Source organism: Leucopleurus acutus, assembly GCF_964270905.1.
Source record: "Leucopleurus acutus genome assembly, chromosome: 4".
Classification (NCBI taxonomy): Eukaryota; Metazoa; Chordata; class Mammalia; order Artiodactyla; family Delphinidae; genus Leucopleurus; species Leucopleurus acutus.
In genome coordinates, this window is record NC_139146.1 from 687,620 (window position 1) to 703,095 (window position 15,476).

Consider the following 15,476-nt stretch of genomic DNA (forward strand, 5'->3'; position numbering starts at 1 on the left):
AGGTCGGGGAGGCCAGGATGGGTAGTAGATTGATTTATTATTTTCACAATTTCACCTCAGAACAGCACATAGGGTATCCTGTTTCTGGGAATGGTAGGTATGCCCACTGATAAGCCCTAAAAAGTGAGATAAGATATTTGAAAACATTTTATTCGCCAGAATTGGAGAGCAGGGGGTCAGGGGGGCTAGAAGGCGAGGGACCCCTGCTGCCTAGAGAGAGCCCCCAGCAAGGGCCTCACTGGCCAGTGACTCAGGGCCATTAGAGTTGGGGGCCTGATGGCAGCACCCAGCAGCACTACACCTCAGGTGAGGGTGCCCAGAAGTGAACTTGCTGGGAGAAGCACTGCCGCCCACCCCCTCCTTCAGCCTGGTCTGAGTGGTCCCAGAAGGTGCTGCCTCCAGGCTCCAGGTAGAGTAAATGCAGTTCTCTTGAGTGGAGGATGCCTTCCATCTGAGCATCAGATGGTTCAACTACAGTAACCAGGACAGGTACACAAGACACCACGACTGCGACACAGCAGGAATAGAAAGAGATCTGCACAGACTTCGGGTACAGAAACTATCAAATACCATACTTTACTGTGCTTAAAGAATGAAAAAATAGCTTGAAAATATCTGCAGGGAGTAGAAAGTATGTCATTTAAAGTTAAAAAGAACCAAATAAAAATACAAGAAGTGAAAAGTAGCAAATGAAAAACTCAAATGTTTGCTTACAACAAACATTTTAACACTTAACAATCAGACCAAGCTGAAGAGAGAGTTAGTGAGCTGGAAGGTGGGTCTGAGGAAATTACCTAGAATACAGCACAGGGATGAAGAGATGAGAGCACATGAGAGGGTGAGAGATTAGGGAACAGAGCAGGGACTGTGCAGTGGGCCAGAGTCCAGGAGAGACGGGCGGGAGAGTGACGGGGAGACCTAAACAGGTTAAATAAAAGGAAACGTAACTAGGACTTTCACAGTGAGACTGAAGAAAAGAGAGACAGAAAAATCTTCAAAGCAGGTAGAGGAAAATCCGCTTGTCAAGGAGCAGCAAGTATCCTGACAGCTGACTTCTTGATGCCAGTTGGAAGCCAAACCTTGGTGGAATGTGCTGGAAGGAAGCAAGGGCCGACCAGAATTCTGGACCTGCTGTCCAGTGCGTAGCCACCAGCCACCTGTGCCACTAACATTTAAATGGAATAAAATCAAGAATTCCCTGCTGGGGTTGCACGAGCTACACTTCAGATGGTTGACAGTGGCTGCTATGTGACGCGCAGGCGTAGAGCACTTCCACCTGGCTGTCTTAATTTTGAGCAAAATTGCCTTTAAGGGAAAGTATTATGAAAGATAGAAAGTCGTGTTATAATGACAAGTAGTTTCATTAACCAGGAAGCTATGACAAAGTTTAAGTTCTACGCCTCTGGCAGCATAGCCCCAGCGTCTGTAGAGCAGTAACATCCCTGAGGAGGTGGACAGACCCTGCCGTCCGCTCGGTGGCAGCAGCCCCGCACACTCTTGCTGTCTGTGGCCCTGGGCCCCAGCTCCCCTCTGACCTCCTTGCCTCCTGGTCCTCGGCGATGGGGGTGGGGTGCCCGGTCTCCACCCATCCTGAGCGCCCCCTCTGTTCGCGTGCCACAGGCGGTGGAGTCCATCCAGGCGGAGGGTGAGAGCGCCAAGCTATGCAAGCGCAGGATCGAGCACCTCAAGGAGCACAGCAGCGACCAGCCGGCAGCGGCCAGCGTGTGGAAGAGGAAGCGCATGGACCGCATGATGGTGGAGCACCTGCTGCGCTGTGGCTACTACAACACGGCCGTGAAGCTGGCGCGCCAGAGTGGCATCGAGGTGGGCGTGGGGCCGCGGCTTCCCAGCCCTTCGTGGAGGCTGCACTCGGCCACTCGTGCGTCCTGAGCCGGGAGGTCCCCTCCCGCCCGTGACGGCTCTAGGGGTGCGTCGCACCTGCCGCATGGTTTGCACGTGTTCCGAGGAGCTAGAGTGTGGACAGGGATCCCTCCCCGCACCGCTGCCCGCTTTCCTGCCGCCAGGCGCGTCCCGTGACTGTCCCCCTGGGGTGACGCCTTTCTCTGGGGTCAGGCACGTCTTCCATCTGTCCGTGTGTGGTGACCCCGGGGGTGCAGGTGTGGAAGTACTCGATACCCTAGGCTGCTGGCCGGTGGCGAAGGGGGCTGTCATCACCCCCCGCCGGGCCTCTGCAGGTCGGCCCGCACCTTTCTCTGGCCTTTGGGGCTGTGTGGCTGGGGGCAGTGGTACCCTGGTGTCCCGAGGGCAGCCTTCACTGGGGGGTTGGGGGGGCAAGGAACAGTTGCTCGGGCTGCTCAGACCAGAGTGCGTGGCCAGCCGACCCTGTCCACGTCCTGTGTCGACCAGAGCCTCTGGCAGCAGAATCCGTGTGGACGGCAGTGTCTCCCTCGTCTCCACGTGGGGTCCCGTCTCAGCCTGCTCCTCTGCCACACGCTCGAGACCCACTGGTTCCGCCCCTCCTCACTCTTAAGTTCTCAGTCTGAGCACTGCTGGCCGCCTGGGGCCTACCTGCCCCCCCCCCCGCCAGTCCCATCCCCTGGCATGGCTCAAATGTCACCCGTGTGTGTGTGGCTCCCACCCTGGGTCGAGGGGCTCAGCCCTAGCCGCTCGAAACCCCAGCATGAGACCCTGCCCCCTGTCCCGGCAGGTGGCCTTGGGTCCCTGACAGCATCGTGCTGTCACCCCAACACTGGCATCCGCAGGTCCTCACTGTGTGCCCTGGCCCCACTTCCTGCTGTGTCCATGTCCCTGTCTAGTTCCAGCCCTAGGCCTTTCCTTCGACGTGGCTGACACACTCGTGCAGTGGGGCTGGGGACGGGAGGCTCCTCACTCTTGCACCCCAGCCCCGGGCGGCTCCCCGGAGCTGCATGTGCCGCGTGCCCAGGCTCCTGCTGTGGGCGGCAGGGCCACAAGTCTCAGCTCGGTGCCCAGTGGTCCCTGGTGCCTGCTCTCCTCACCCCTCCCTCCGCTGCCCAGCACGGCCAGCTTCTGACCGACGGGCTCTCCTAGCCTCACATTCCTGGCACAGCCTGTCCACCTGCGGTGGGCGTCAGGCTTCACTCCCGCGCCCCCTCCCCCCCGCACACCTGCGGTGGTTGGTGAGGCACGAGCTCCCCACGCTTCCTGGCCCCCAAACGTGCACCTTGTAGAGGAGAGAAACACGAAGTCAGACGAGATTTGCTGAAGGTGACGTGTCTGCAGAAGTGCCAAGAGGGACGGGAGGGCGGCGGGGGAGGGGCTGGCGGGCCTCAGCAGAAGGGCGCAGCCCCGGGAGATCGGCGTGCACCTCGTCGAGGAGACGGTCCGACGGTCCTGGAAGTGGGTTTCCACAGGAGCCCCCAGCTTCACACAGGGCGCGGAAAGCCAAGTCTCTTTCAGAAGCAGATGCAGGAGGACATCCTCTTGGCCTTGGGGTTGGGCGAGGCCTCCCAGGAAGAGGCTGCAGCTGGGGCTCCTTAATGTCAAGGACTTCTTTTCATCAAAAGACACCACGAAGAGGGGGAGCGCGGGCTACGCAGACGGCCAAGAAGGGAGGAACGCCCGGTGGAGTCCACTGTGGTCCCTGTGTTAGCAGCTTCCATGCTTGCGCCTCCCGGGAGCGGGCTGTGGTTGGCGCTCGCTCTGGCCCACCTCCCGCCGGCTGGTTTAACATCTTCACTGTGGCTCCCGTAACTGAGGGTCCGAGGATGTCAGAGGACCATCAGCAGGAAAGGAAAGACCCGGGATGCCGGGGGGGGGTGCAGGCAGGAGAGGCCACCTCTTGGAATTTAGAGCAGAACTGGAAAAGGTGGGAAATGGGAGAGAAGAAAGACTAGAATGTCGTCTGGGCGCCTGGCCTTGCCCAGTGGGAAGGGTTCAGGAGAAAGAAGACAGTGGAGAAATGGCCAAGGAAGCGACATGAGAAAGCCCACCTCTGCAGTGAGGGCGGTGAGCAGAGAACTGGATTAGTGAGTCCTGGTTGCGGCAGCCACGGGGCCTCGTCGTCAGAGCTCCCCTCGGGAGGGCAACGCCAGGTAGCAGCCGGGAGGAGCAGCGGCCGTGGCGCTCGGCCCGCCACACTCCCAGCCCTGTCTGACTGGGTCCTGTTCCGTAATCGTCGGTCAGGACGGGGAGGTTGGGGGTGCCTCTTGCGGGCCCAGCCGCCGTCCCTACTGAGGACGTGGGTAGAGCTGCCCTTGTGTGGCCACCCTGACCTGCCCGCTGTCTGGAGCGGCCATGCAGGAGCTGGAAAGCTGACAGGGCATCTCCAGTGTTCCCCACCCCCCGCAACAGGAGCACACCCCGGGCCCTCTGGTCAGCTGCTCTTCCCCTTGACCCATTTGGTTCCACAGGACATGCTTCAGGAGCTAGCTGGTCCATGGGCGCCGCCTTGTTGCCAAGTAACTGTACTCGATTATTTCTTCTTGCTAATTTTGCTGTAAGTGCCTGGTTTTCACTGCAGCATCATTAGCTATATGCATTCAGTGACTTTCTCTTGAAATAGAATAGGTGTCTCTGGGGCTTCCCTGATGGCGCAGTGGTTGAGAGTCCACCTGCCGATGCAGGGGGCGTGGGTTCGTGCCCCGGTCTGGGAGGGTCCCGCGTGCCGCGGAGCAGCTGGGCCCGTGAGCCATGGCCGCCGAGCCTGCGCGTCTGGAGCCTGTGCTCCGCAGCGGGAGAGGCCACAGCAGTGAGAGGCCCACGTACCACAAAAAAAAAAAAAAAAAAGAATAGGTGTCTCTTACTTAAAAGCTTGCACCTTAACGCTGCATCCACCAGTAGGACTCTGTGTCCTTTTGCAGCGCAGCTCCCGCAGGGAGCTTGACATGGCCCTGGTGCCTGGGTACGGAAGTTCGGTGGCGAGCTCCTGGCTTGCTTTGCCGTGGCAGACCTTGGTCGAGAGAGTGTGGGCGAGAAAGCTCTCTTGTCCTGTGCTCTGCAGTGCCCAACAGCCCATGAGGCCTGAGCGGGGACCCTGGAGACACGGGGTTCCAGGGATGTTTGGGTTGGGTGTTCCACCTGGTAACTGAGAAAACGACCTTCACTAACGTTTTCTGCTCGAGTTTGTTCCAGATGGAAGAGAAATTTACCTTTTGAAATTTTCGTTTTCTTCTAATGACCCCCCTCCTTTTGTGCTGTCTGAGCATTCATCACCTTGCCGTGTGCGACCAGGGAGGTCCTTCTCGCTGGCTGTAACCCAACCTCTTGCTGGGGGCCTTGCACTTCCCGGCACCACACAGAGCCCCCTTGACTGCAGCAGGTGTGCACTTGAGTTGGTGGCTTCGTTACTGCGGGTCCCTGGCCCTGCTGGGATCCTCGTGCCCCGCAGATGCAGCTGCACCTGACCTGCCCTCCCAGATTGCCGGGCCTCGGGGACGGAGAGAGGGGAGCAGACAGCGGAGGGCAGAGATGCAGCCCCTAACCACCCTGCTGCCCCTTCTCAGAAATCTAAACTTTAAATCAATCTGCAGAGCAAAACACAGAAAATGAGAGTAGGAACTGCTGGGGTCTCCGCGGCTGCCCTGAGAGGTGAAGGGGGGCAGACCTCTGCCCTTCAGGGCCCCAGGTTCTGGCAGGGCCTGGGCTCTCAGGGGGCCTGGGAGCCAGCATCTAACTGGGGCGCAGGCCTGCCTGCTGTGCAGACCTGGCCTGCAGAGGGGCTGCCCCGGCAGGGGGCGGGGGTGCTCCTATGAGACTGCTGGGCACCGGGTGTGTGTCGGGCCGGCCTTGGGCGGGTCCGGGGTCCCATGCTCTGAGCCAGTACTTCCTTCCCTGCAGGACTTAGTGAACATCGAGATGTTCCTGACAGCCAAAGAGGTGGAGGAGTCCCTGGAGAGGCGAGAAACAGCCACCTGCCTGGCCTGGTGCCACGACAACAAGTCCCGGCTGCGCAAGATGAAGGTGTGCGGGGCTGCGCCTGGGCGGGGCTCCTGGGGGCGGGGCTGCGCCTGGCGGGGCTCCTGGAGGGGCGGGGCTGCACCTGACAGGGTTCTTGGAGGGGGCAGGGCGCGCCTGGGCAGAGCTTGCAGGGTGGGGAGGCAGCTTCGCCACCTGCAGTAGAGCTGAAGTGCTTTCACCTGTTGGTTCAGAGTTCTGGGGTTCTGATTCATAGTGGAGGATTATTGGGTTTGGTATGGGTTTTGGGGTTTTATTGGGGGTGGCGTTTGGGTTTTAGGTAAAATCCCAGAAAAGTGCACCCCCTCTGCATTATGGTTTGGCCAGAAGTTCTGAGCACGAGGTGTTGACCGGGCTTGCGCTGCGCGTGGCCGCTGCGGGGGGCGGGGGGGGTTGGCGCCGGGTCGGCCCACACACACGTGGGGAAGCCGGTGGGAGCGGGTACCCGCCTGCCAGGGTGCAGAGTTCCAGGCTGGGATATTCTCCAATACAGCCTTTCTTGAGACCCACAAGCAGCTTTAAAAATAGGCACTTAAACGTAAATTGCAGAATTTAAACATGCTTACTGAAAGGTGTCATTTGCCTTAGGGCTTGCAGAAATGCTTGATTGTATTAACCTTTCCTGCCTCTGTCAGAAAAACTTTGTCTTCTGTGTTCTAAACTGAGTGCCTCTAACCCCGCCCCGTTGAGCTTGTCGTGTGCACATAGTCACCAGCCAAGGGTGACACTCTCTGCCACTCAGGGCCGCCAAAGCGAGCACGACGCGAAGACGGGACGGAAAAGTAGAGTGGCCAGTGGCTCCCCTAAAGAGAGTGAGGATCTTGGTATGGAAACCATAAAAGGAAAGCCAGAATTGGTATGTAACACGCGCCCGCTCTCCTGCTCCACCCCCACGGCTGTGCGCTCGGTGGGGACCAGGGCAGAAGGAAAATAGGCCTCCGGTCGCGAAAGGCGGTTTCTGCAAGCCCTGTTCCCTCCCAGAGAACACTGCTGCTTGGCCAGGGCACAACACGTGGGCCGGGTCAAAGTGGGGGCCTTGCAGCTACCAGGGGCGGGCTGGCAGGGGCCGAATCCACGGATGGTACATTCCTGTGACCTCGCCGTGTAACTTGAAGGAGCATAAGTAGTCGTCCAGAAGCGCACTTGGAGAACAACCTGACGCCACCGGAACGTGCTCAGTACAAGATAGCGTCTGAACACAAGTCAGTGCGCAGGCACTGTACAGTTCGTACATGTGTGGGCACACGTGAGCTCCTGCACTAGATCACACTCGCCCGCCGGGGAGGGGAGGGAGCTGGGGCGGGGGGTCAGGGGTGCCCGTGCCAGATGCCAGGGATCCCTCAGAGCAGTGATGAGATTCTAGACGAGAAAAGAAACTCTGAGACCCACGTTTCCCGCAGTTGAGAAATACATCCAAGGGTAGGCGCAGCAAGGAAAGTCTCCGGAGTTGACCTGGGTCTCTGGACACGTCAGGCTAACAGAGGCAGCAGCGTGTGTGCTGCGTGTCTGCAAACTCGGAAGGGGTCATAAGTGGGAGAACGCCACGCCTTTCTCAGACAGCACGGGGCGTGTTCAGCCAGCAGCACATGACGTCACCCAGATCGTAGCCGTCCACGTGAAGTGTGGCCGCCTGCTTCCCTCTCAGCGGACTGTTTGAAGGTTAACCTGGAGAGCAAAGAGCCACCGTAAATAACGCAACACATTTCCACGTGTCAGTTGTGTAAAGCTGTGGCCCGGCGTTTACCTGTGACGCTCCTCGGCTGCACATCCACCGGCGGCCCCAAGCGGAAGCAGTCACCGGGTCCCCGGAGGCAGGCGGGGCCTCTCCCCAATGCTCCCCGTCTCGGCCCTGCTGGTCTGGCCTCTGAAGGGGGCGTGTCCTCTTCACTGGTTTGTGCGGCACCGCCCAGGCAGCCTGCGCCCTTCCTCAGCCAGTCGGGGGTCAGGACAGACTGCTGCCCAGGGCTTAGTCCCCCGTGCAGAGGGCAGGGAGTGGGGCTCGGGCTGGGAGACCGCCTTCCCTGAGCACCTGTGGGGTGGATGTGTGGGCACCAGGTAAGTGGCTCTCTGCATCCCTGCCATGCCTCGGACGCCCTGGGCAGCACGGTCTGGTGGTCAAGTCAGCCCGGCCTCACCCCGTGTTCCTGGGGCGGGGCTGGGGGCTTTGTGTAGGGTGTCCTCCCAGGGTCCGGCCCAGGCGCTTCCCCAGAATGCAGTGTGCACGCCGGGGCTTGGGTGGGGAGTCGTGGGGTTGGAACCTGAGTTGAAGCGTCAGGCATAGAGCACCGTTCACGCCATCTTGCGACCTGGGCGCTGTGGCAGTGACAGTGAGGTTTGCGTCCTGTTCTGTTAATTCCAGGTATTCTGTCTCTGGTGGAAACCATGTTCGAGATGTGATCATCTAAATTACTTCTCTTGTAAAATAATCCAGGTTTTTCACCTTAGGTCATGAAAGTTCACTTTGCCTGCTTGCCCTCTACCCCCAACCGCAGGGGTTTTAGCCCCAATTGGATTGATATCGCCAAGATTTCAAAGTTAGTTTGGGCTCCCATACAAGCCACCCCCCTGGTTGGGGCCCCATTAGCTGCCCGCAGAGTCTCCCATGGAGCTTTGGGACTTACGCCTCCCAGGTGACGCCTTTGGGAGACGGCCACCTCCTGGCACAGCAGCCCCAGCCCCCCCGCACCCTCAGCAAATCCTGGGGCTCCTGCCCCTTCCAGGAACCAGCCCCTGACTGGCTCTCGCTACCTCTGCCTCCTTCACCTGGTCCTGGCCAAGTGCCCCAGGCCCCCCCCCCCCTCCCCCCCGCCCCGGCCCCGGGCCTCTGAACTGGCTCATCCCTCTGCCTGGAGCATTCTCTCGGAGTTCTCACGGCCCCCACCCTGAGGGTCCACGCCCAGCGCTCCCTCCCTCCCACCCACCCCCACCGGGTGCCCAGGCCTCAACGCTGCCCGGCTCCGGAGCCGCCTGGCGGTGGAAGGTGCCCCGTGTGGCTGAGGGCTGCCGGCCGGCGAGGCTGGAGGTAGAGGAGGGCGCACGCTCGCTGACTTACAGGAACTGGGCCGCTTGTCTGTGCGGTTACCCACCGCCCTCTGCGCTGCCGACGGCCCACGCTGCTTCTCGCCCCCGGCACCGCCTGCCGGCCCTCCCTGCCCTCCCCGGCCTGGCCCGAGGGACGCACTCGGGGGCACGCTTGGCCGAGGCTCCGCTGGGAGGGGCCGGGCCCAGAAAGCCACGACTGTGGATTGAGATCGCGGTTTCAGTGGCAGCCCTGCCACCCTGGCGACTCGGAGCGGCTGTCGCTGTGCGCGTGGCCTCAAGCTGGCACGTGGCTCCGGTGACCCCGTGTAAGCTGCCCGTTGTCTTGTCTTCACCCTCAGAGCTGCCTGGAGTTCAGCCTCAGGATCCAGGAGTTCATTGAGCTCATCCGGCAGAACAAGAGGCTGGATGCTGTGAGGTAGGCCTTCCTCCTGACTCTCGGGGCGGGCGTTTCGGGTCCCCTCCCGGTCTGGTTTGGGGCAGGCAGGGCGGGTGTCTGGCAGGTCTTCTCTGGCTGGCTGGGCCCTGCCCAGGGACGCACTGCCCTGCTTCTCTCCCATTGCTGAGCGGGGGTGAGGCCACGGGCGCCCCCGACAGGGCCAGGCCTCCACCGCACTCTTCCCGTCGTGGTCCCTGGAGCAAATGGCCGTCCCAGGTCAGGCTGTGGGCAGCGGGGAGCACAGTGTCCCCAGGGCAAGAGAGCCCTGGGCAGCTGTGTCGGTCCTCCTGCTGCTGCAGCTTCAGCCTGGCGCCCTGAGCTCTGTCTCCTGGAGGCATGGGGCGCCGGGCTGGGGGGCTCCCAGCCCAGGATGTGGTGGTTAGAGGGTGGGCGGGGCCAGTTTTGCTCTCCACGGGGAGCCTCAGGGAAGGAGGCTGGAGTGCAGGCGTGGCGGCAGGGGTCCCCGCCCCCTCCTGCTGTTTCCACCTGCACAGACAGGGCTCAGCGCCCGGGGTCTGATCGGTGGACGCGAGTGAGGCTGTTCTGGGGGTCACTGCAGAGGCGGGAGGCTGGACCCTCTCTGGGGCCCCAGGGGCTGTGCAGGAGGAGGGGCGGGGCGGGTCGGATCCGGGTGCCATGGATGTCGTTGGGCCCGGTTCGTGGCACCCGGGGTCAGCTGGAAGGGCTCGGGCAGGTACCGTTTGCGTTCAGGCACTGCCTCTGAGTGTTCTCTAGGTGGAATTCTGTATTTGGTGCCTCGCAGCCCGTCCCCGTTCCCTAGAGGAGAGGGTGCCTGAGTACCGAGGCTTTCCACGTGTCTGGGTGGGGGCGGGGCCCAGGATCCCACAGCTACCTTGGAGCCGAGCTCAGCTTCCCGGCGCTGGGAGCGCAGACTTCAACAGGCCGCGCTGTCCTTTTCCAGACACGCGAGAAAGCACTTCAGTCAGGCCGAAGGGAGCCAGCTGGACGAGGTCCGCCAGGTCATGGGCATGCTGGCATTCCCGCCGGACACGCACATCTCCCCCTACAAGGTAGGGTGCGCCTGGGGGCCCCGGGCGCTCGTAAGGTCTGGTCTGTAGTCACTGCCACAGTCGAGCGTGGCCCACGCACGACTTGTTCGTTTCCCGTCTTGGGCCTGGTTCGTGGGACCCAGGGTCACATTTCCCGTCTTGTTCCCATTATGCTGGTAAAAGAAACTTATATCAGGGCTTCCCTGGTGGCGCAGTGGTTGAGAGTCCGCCTGCCGATGCAGGGGACACGGGTTCGGGCCCCGGTCCGGGAGGATCCCACGTGCCGCGGAGCGGCTGGGCCCGTGGGCCATGGCCGCTAGCCTGCGCATCGGAGCCTGCGCTCCGCAACGGGAGAGGCCACGGCAGTGAGAGGCCCGCATGCCGCAAAACCAAAAGCAACTTATACCAGAAAACCTCCCGAAGCACATCAGCTGCAAAGCGCAGCCCCGAGTGCCTGGCCGCCCCTCCCCTCCCCGGGGCGCCGCTCTCTGGAGTGCCCGGCCGGGGCTGGGCAGGCCGGCGCCTCTGCACGGCTCTGCCGGCGTCTCTCCTGACCTCGCTTGCATCCTGATCTGCTTTCTCTTCCCGCGCCAGGATCGCTGGGCACATCTGTGCTCGGTCCCTCCCCCGTGGGTGGCCCTCCTTGACCTTGAGGTTCCATGTGGGTCTGGGCAGGGGCATACCCCCACAGCTGTGGTCCTTTTGAAACCTGGGGGCCGCCCTAATGACCTTTGAACCTTCTCTTGGAAAAACACCACAAGTCCCGTCCTGTAAAACCTAAGAAGTTTGGCAGCCCCCCTTCATTCTTTCCCTTCTCCTTCCCCTGAGGTTCAAACTGGCTGTTTTCTCTGGGGTGGCCCATTGAGTCCTGGGTGCCGCCCACCACTGGTCTCTCCTCAACAGCCTGTCTCAGTGTTTACAGTGTGAACAGGGTTTCCCAAATCCTGAAGTTGTGCTTCCTCTTGATGAACGATTCTATCTTGAAGTCATTCCTCTCTTCTTGGTTTTTGTTATAAACACTCAGGAGAAGCCGAGCCGCACCTTCAGCACTTTGCTCAGAGACAGCTCATCACCCACAGCTCCCCCGTCCACGAACACAGTTCGGCCAGGCTCAGCACACCTCGTAACGAGGAGCCCTCCCTCCAGCTCCCAGTAACATGATCCTCTTCCATCTGAGGCCTCATCACAGTGGCCTTGACAGTCCACAGCTCCTAGGTTTCTCTGCGGAGCCTGGGGCGCTCCCTGCCGCTCTCCCCTCCTCCTCCTGGGCCCACCTTTTAATGGTCCATTTTGTGCGGCATCACCTTCAAGCTTCTAGCTGCTGCTCGTTGCCCAGTTCCAAAGCCACACCCCCGTGTTTAGGTATTTGTTTCCTAAAGCATCCACTTCCGGTAGCAGGTTTCTGTCTTAGTCCCTTCTGGCATCTGCAACAACACACCACAGATGGGGGCTTCTGAACAGCAGAATGTATTGCTGATGGTTCTGGAGGCTAGAAGTCCAAGATCAGGTGCCAGTGGGGTCCGGTGAGGCCCTCATCCGAGTTGCAGACTTCTGCTATGTCCTCCCGTGGCGGAAGGGTCGGGAGCACTCTGGGAGCTCTTAGAGGGGCACTGATCCCTTTCACGAGGCTCCAGCCTCGTGACCCCATTCCCTCCCAGAGGGCCTCCCTGGCCATCGCCTTGGGCCTCAGCATTTCAGTGTGTGCAGGGAGAGGGTAAACCCCTTCTTTGTGTGGTGAACCAGCCCTGTGCTCCAGGCCTTGAAGCTGGTCTCTGTCCAAGGCCCTGAGTGTTTGCCCTGCAGCCCCGCCTGCCCCGCCGAGTTCTGTGGGGCCCCTGGCAGACCCGGCCCCTGCCGCCCAGAGCGTGTGGCGCAGGCCTTCGGGAGGTGGCTGGAAGCTTGTCGCCCGGACTGAACTCACGCCTTCTGCAGTGTTTGGGAATATAAGTCAGCAGGTAACAGAGGTCTTCAGGTCTAAACTCAGGTTTCAACTCACAGCATTTGGTCTTCCTGCTCTGGAGAGTTGTTAGAAGTGCAGGAAAGGCCGGCCTGACCTTGGGGGCGAGATGTCCAGCTCAGGAGGGCACGGAGCGTGTCCCTTCCCTCCCCGATGTGGCCTTGCAGGGGCTGTAAAGAGCCAGGCGAGTGCTGCCATCATGGCTTTGTGGCCAGGAGGGGCCGAGCCTCAGAATGGGCTCCGGGCCAGGGCGGAAGCCACAGCCGCCAGGGCAGGCCACCTCTCCCCGGGGCAGAGCTCTCCACACAGCCTCCCACCCATGAAGGCTGGTCAGACAGACTGAGCAGCACAAAAGAGAAGACCAAGATGACACAGGAGAACCTCAGCCCAGAGCAAGCGGGGGATCTAGGGTGCAGGAAACACAGAAACAGAGCTGGGACAGCGGAGTGTCCTGGAAGCAGGAGCAGGGGGGCAGATACTCCTGAAACGTGCTGGAGCAGCCTGGTTAAGGGAGCGAAACCCTCGTCCCTCGTGGTGGGAAGTCACAGGCGTGTCCCGACGGCTCACGGCGGGAACGGGCCGAAGTGTTTTGTTTTGAGAGGCGGCTGTAGCAGAGGCTGCGCAGGGCCTCGGAGTCGGCACTGGGCAGTGCCAGCCCCGGGTGTGGACCTCATTCTCCGTGGACTTGGATAGAAGAAATATTAAAAGCATTTCTTCAACGTTGGAGTGTGATGTGTACCGTACGCCAGGACTCTTGAGGAGCTCACACAGAACCTCTGGCTGTGCTTTTGTGTGTGTGTCTCCCCCTCCCTCCCTGCGCTCTCTTCTTGAGTCTAAACCTGGGTGGTTTTAGGCATGGACGTGATTTAATCTTCTCTTCTAGTAAGTGGTTTCCAGGAATAAGGCTTCTCCTTTCAGACCTTAATGCTCTTAGCAAGAGGCTCTTGCTCGCTCCGTGCTGAGCTGGCCTTGCAGCCCCAAGTCCTTGACTTGCCTCGAGGCCGCAGGACACGTGCTCTAGGGCAGCCGAGTCCCCGCCCAGCGAGTCGGTGTCCCAGAAAGCGAGTCAGCAGCGGGCTCGCCGCGGGCCGCCTGCGTGTTAGTGGGGTGACTCTTCCTCCCGTCACCTTTCATCTGCAGGGCTGAAGAGTCGCGTTTGTTTGCTGTTGTCACCCCAACTCTGCCCCGCTTCTTCCAGGACCTGCTGGACCCGGCCCGGTGGCGGATGCTGATCCAGCAGTTCCGGTACGACAACTACCGGCTGCACCAGCTGGGGAACAACTCCGTGTTCACCCTCACCCTGCAGGCCGGCCTCTCGGCCATAAAGACACCGTATCCTTCGCGCTGGGAGTGGCTCCCCGTGTGCCCCTCTTAGTGTGGGGCTGGGGTCCAAGACCCCGCTTCTTAGCGCCCTCGTTCTCCACCTTGAAACGGGCGCTGCATCCCCCGGCTTCAGGCCCGTGCCTTAACTGGGCTCCAGCCCCACGGTGTTGAGACTGGGGGAGGGGGTGCCCAGTGGAAACCTGCCCAAACTCCACGGATCGAGCCATTCGGAACAGCCTCCCCCGTGGTGCCCGGGGGACCCCCTAGAACCTCGGCCGGCCCCCGCCCTCCTTAACCCGCGCGCAGGCAGTGCTACAAGGAGGACGGCAGCTCGCGGAGCCCCGACTGCCCAGTGTGCAGCCGCTCCCTGAACAAGCTGGCGCAGCCCCTGCCCATGGCGCACTGCGCCAACTCGCGTCTGGTCTGCAAGATCTCGGGGGACGTCATGAACGAGAACAACCCGCCCATGATGCTGCCCAACGGCTACGTCTACGGCTACAACGTGAGGGCGGGGCCTGGGCTGCGGGGGGGAGGGGCGAGGCCTGTAGGGAGAGCGGGCGGGGCTCGCAGGGCTGGGCCCTGAAGGCCTAGGGCAGGGGTACCTGCCGGAAGTAACTTTTCCGAAATGCAGTGACTTATTTCCCGAACCTTGGTTCTGTGGGTTTCTCATAGAAACGTTGATTTAAACCATATTGGCCCGTCTTAATGCGCCTGGTCTTTCTTTTCAGTCCCTGCTGTCTATCCGGCAGGATGATAAAGTCGTCTGCCCGAGAACCAAAGAGGTCTTCCACTTCTCCCAGGCCGAGAAGGTGTACATCATGTAGGCGGGTCGCCGCACCCGGGCGGCTGCGGGCCCCTGCCTGCCTGCCTTTCTGTTTCTTGCGACCAAAGATCAGTGAGCAGCGACAAACACCCTTGGGAAGAGAAGAAGTAAGGTTTAACAAGCTCGCACTTGATTTTGCGACAAGCCAGCTCTTCGACGCTTCTGAAGCGCTTTCCCCTTTCAGAGAAACTTCTTTAAAGACTGACCACGCGGAGGGAGGCTAGAACCTTTCACCATAGGAACTGATCCCCTCCCCGTGTTCTCACAGTTCCCTCCCTTTTGCTAACGAGGAACCCCGGGGGACAGGCTAGTCCTCGGCCGTGGCCCGGGAGCGTTGGTGGCCATGCCAGACTGCCCTGCGGCCACTCGGTGCCACGAGGGACCCTGTCACTTCTCTGTAGAGCTGCTGCCAAAACGCCAGCACCGCGGGAGGGGCCGGCCTCCAGGACCGCGGCCTGCCTGCAGCCGCGCCCGCGGGGCTGTGTTAGGATGTGTGTAGGCTCGGTGTCATGTCACTCGTGCCGCCTTATCTCCCGCCTGAGAATGTATCCGTGGAAATCCACTGGACCGGGGTCTGCAGAGGCCTTGCCGACGGCTCCGTAACTTTAGCTCTAAACACTATTCATTGCAGAAGCCAATAATAGTTCAGTTGAAGTAAGCACCGATGACTTTCCAAATCAGATGAACCATCGTAGTTTACACGAAACCATATTGTAGAGGTTTGTATTCAGCGCTTATTTTTGCATGTTGATGTTGATTAGCTAATAAAATGTAAATGTAAGACACGGGAATGAAAGGGTTTCTACTTCTTGTTCCGCGTGCACATCCCACCCCGCCGGTGGTGTCTGCCACCTGGCCGCTGGTCCAGGGTGGGGCCTGGGTTGGCGGAGAGCTGCTCCCACGTGAGCTGCGTCCCAGAGTCCTGCCCCAGGGCCCCTTCAGCCTCACCGCTGCCCCCCGAGCAGCACCTGGTAACTGGGGGTCCCTCTG

The 15,476-nt window shown here is 60.8% G+C and overlaps 1 protein-coding gene across 3 annotated transcripts in view; it reads left to right on the forward strand.

Moving 5' to 3' along the window:
* MAEA (macrophage erythroblast attacher, E3 ubiquitin ligase) overlaps positions 1–15,269 on the forward strand; it is a 31,146-nt gene extending 15,877 nt beyond the window's left edge. Inside the window, exons 3-10 of one of the 3 annotated variants that reach the window (XM_082838788.1) lie at positions 1,621–1,824; positions 5,779–5,901; positions 6,638–6,751; positions 9,276–9,352; positions 10,296–10,404; positions 13,539–13,672; positions 13,970–14,165; positions 14,392–15,269. In XM_082838788.1, coding sequence (XP_082694914.1) covers positions 1,621–1,824; positions 5,779–5,901; positions 6,638–6,751; positions 9,276–9,352; positions 10,296–10,404; positions 13,539–13,672; positions 13,970–14,165; positions 14,392–14,487 — 1,053 coding nt within the window. In that variant the 3' untranslated portion in view covers positions 14,488–15,269. The remainder of the gene's footprint in view (positions 1–1,620; positions 1,825–5,778; positions 5,902–6,637; positions 6,752–9,275; positions 9,353–10,295; positions 10,405–13,538; positions 13,673–13,969; positions 14,166–14,391) is intronic. The other 2 variants (XM_082838789.1, XM_082838790.1) reach the window with 2 other exon arrangements.
* The last annotated feature ends 207 nt before the right edge of the window (positions 15,270–15,476 follow it).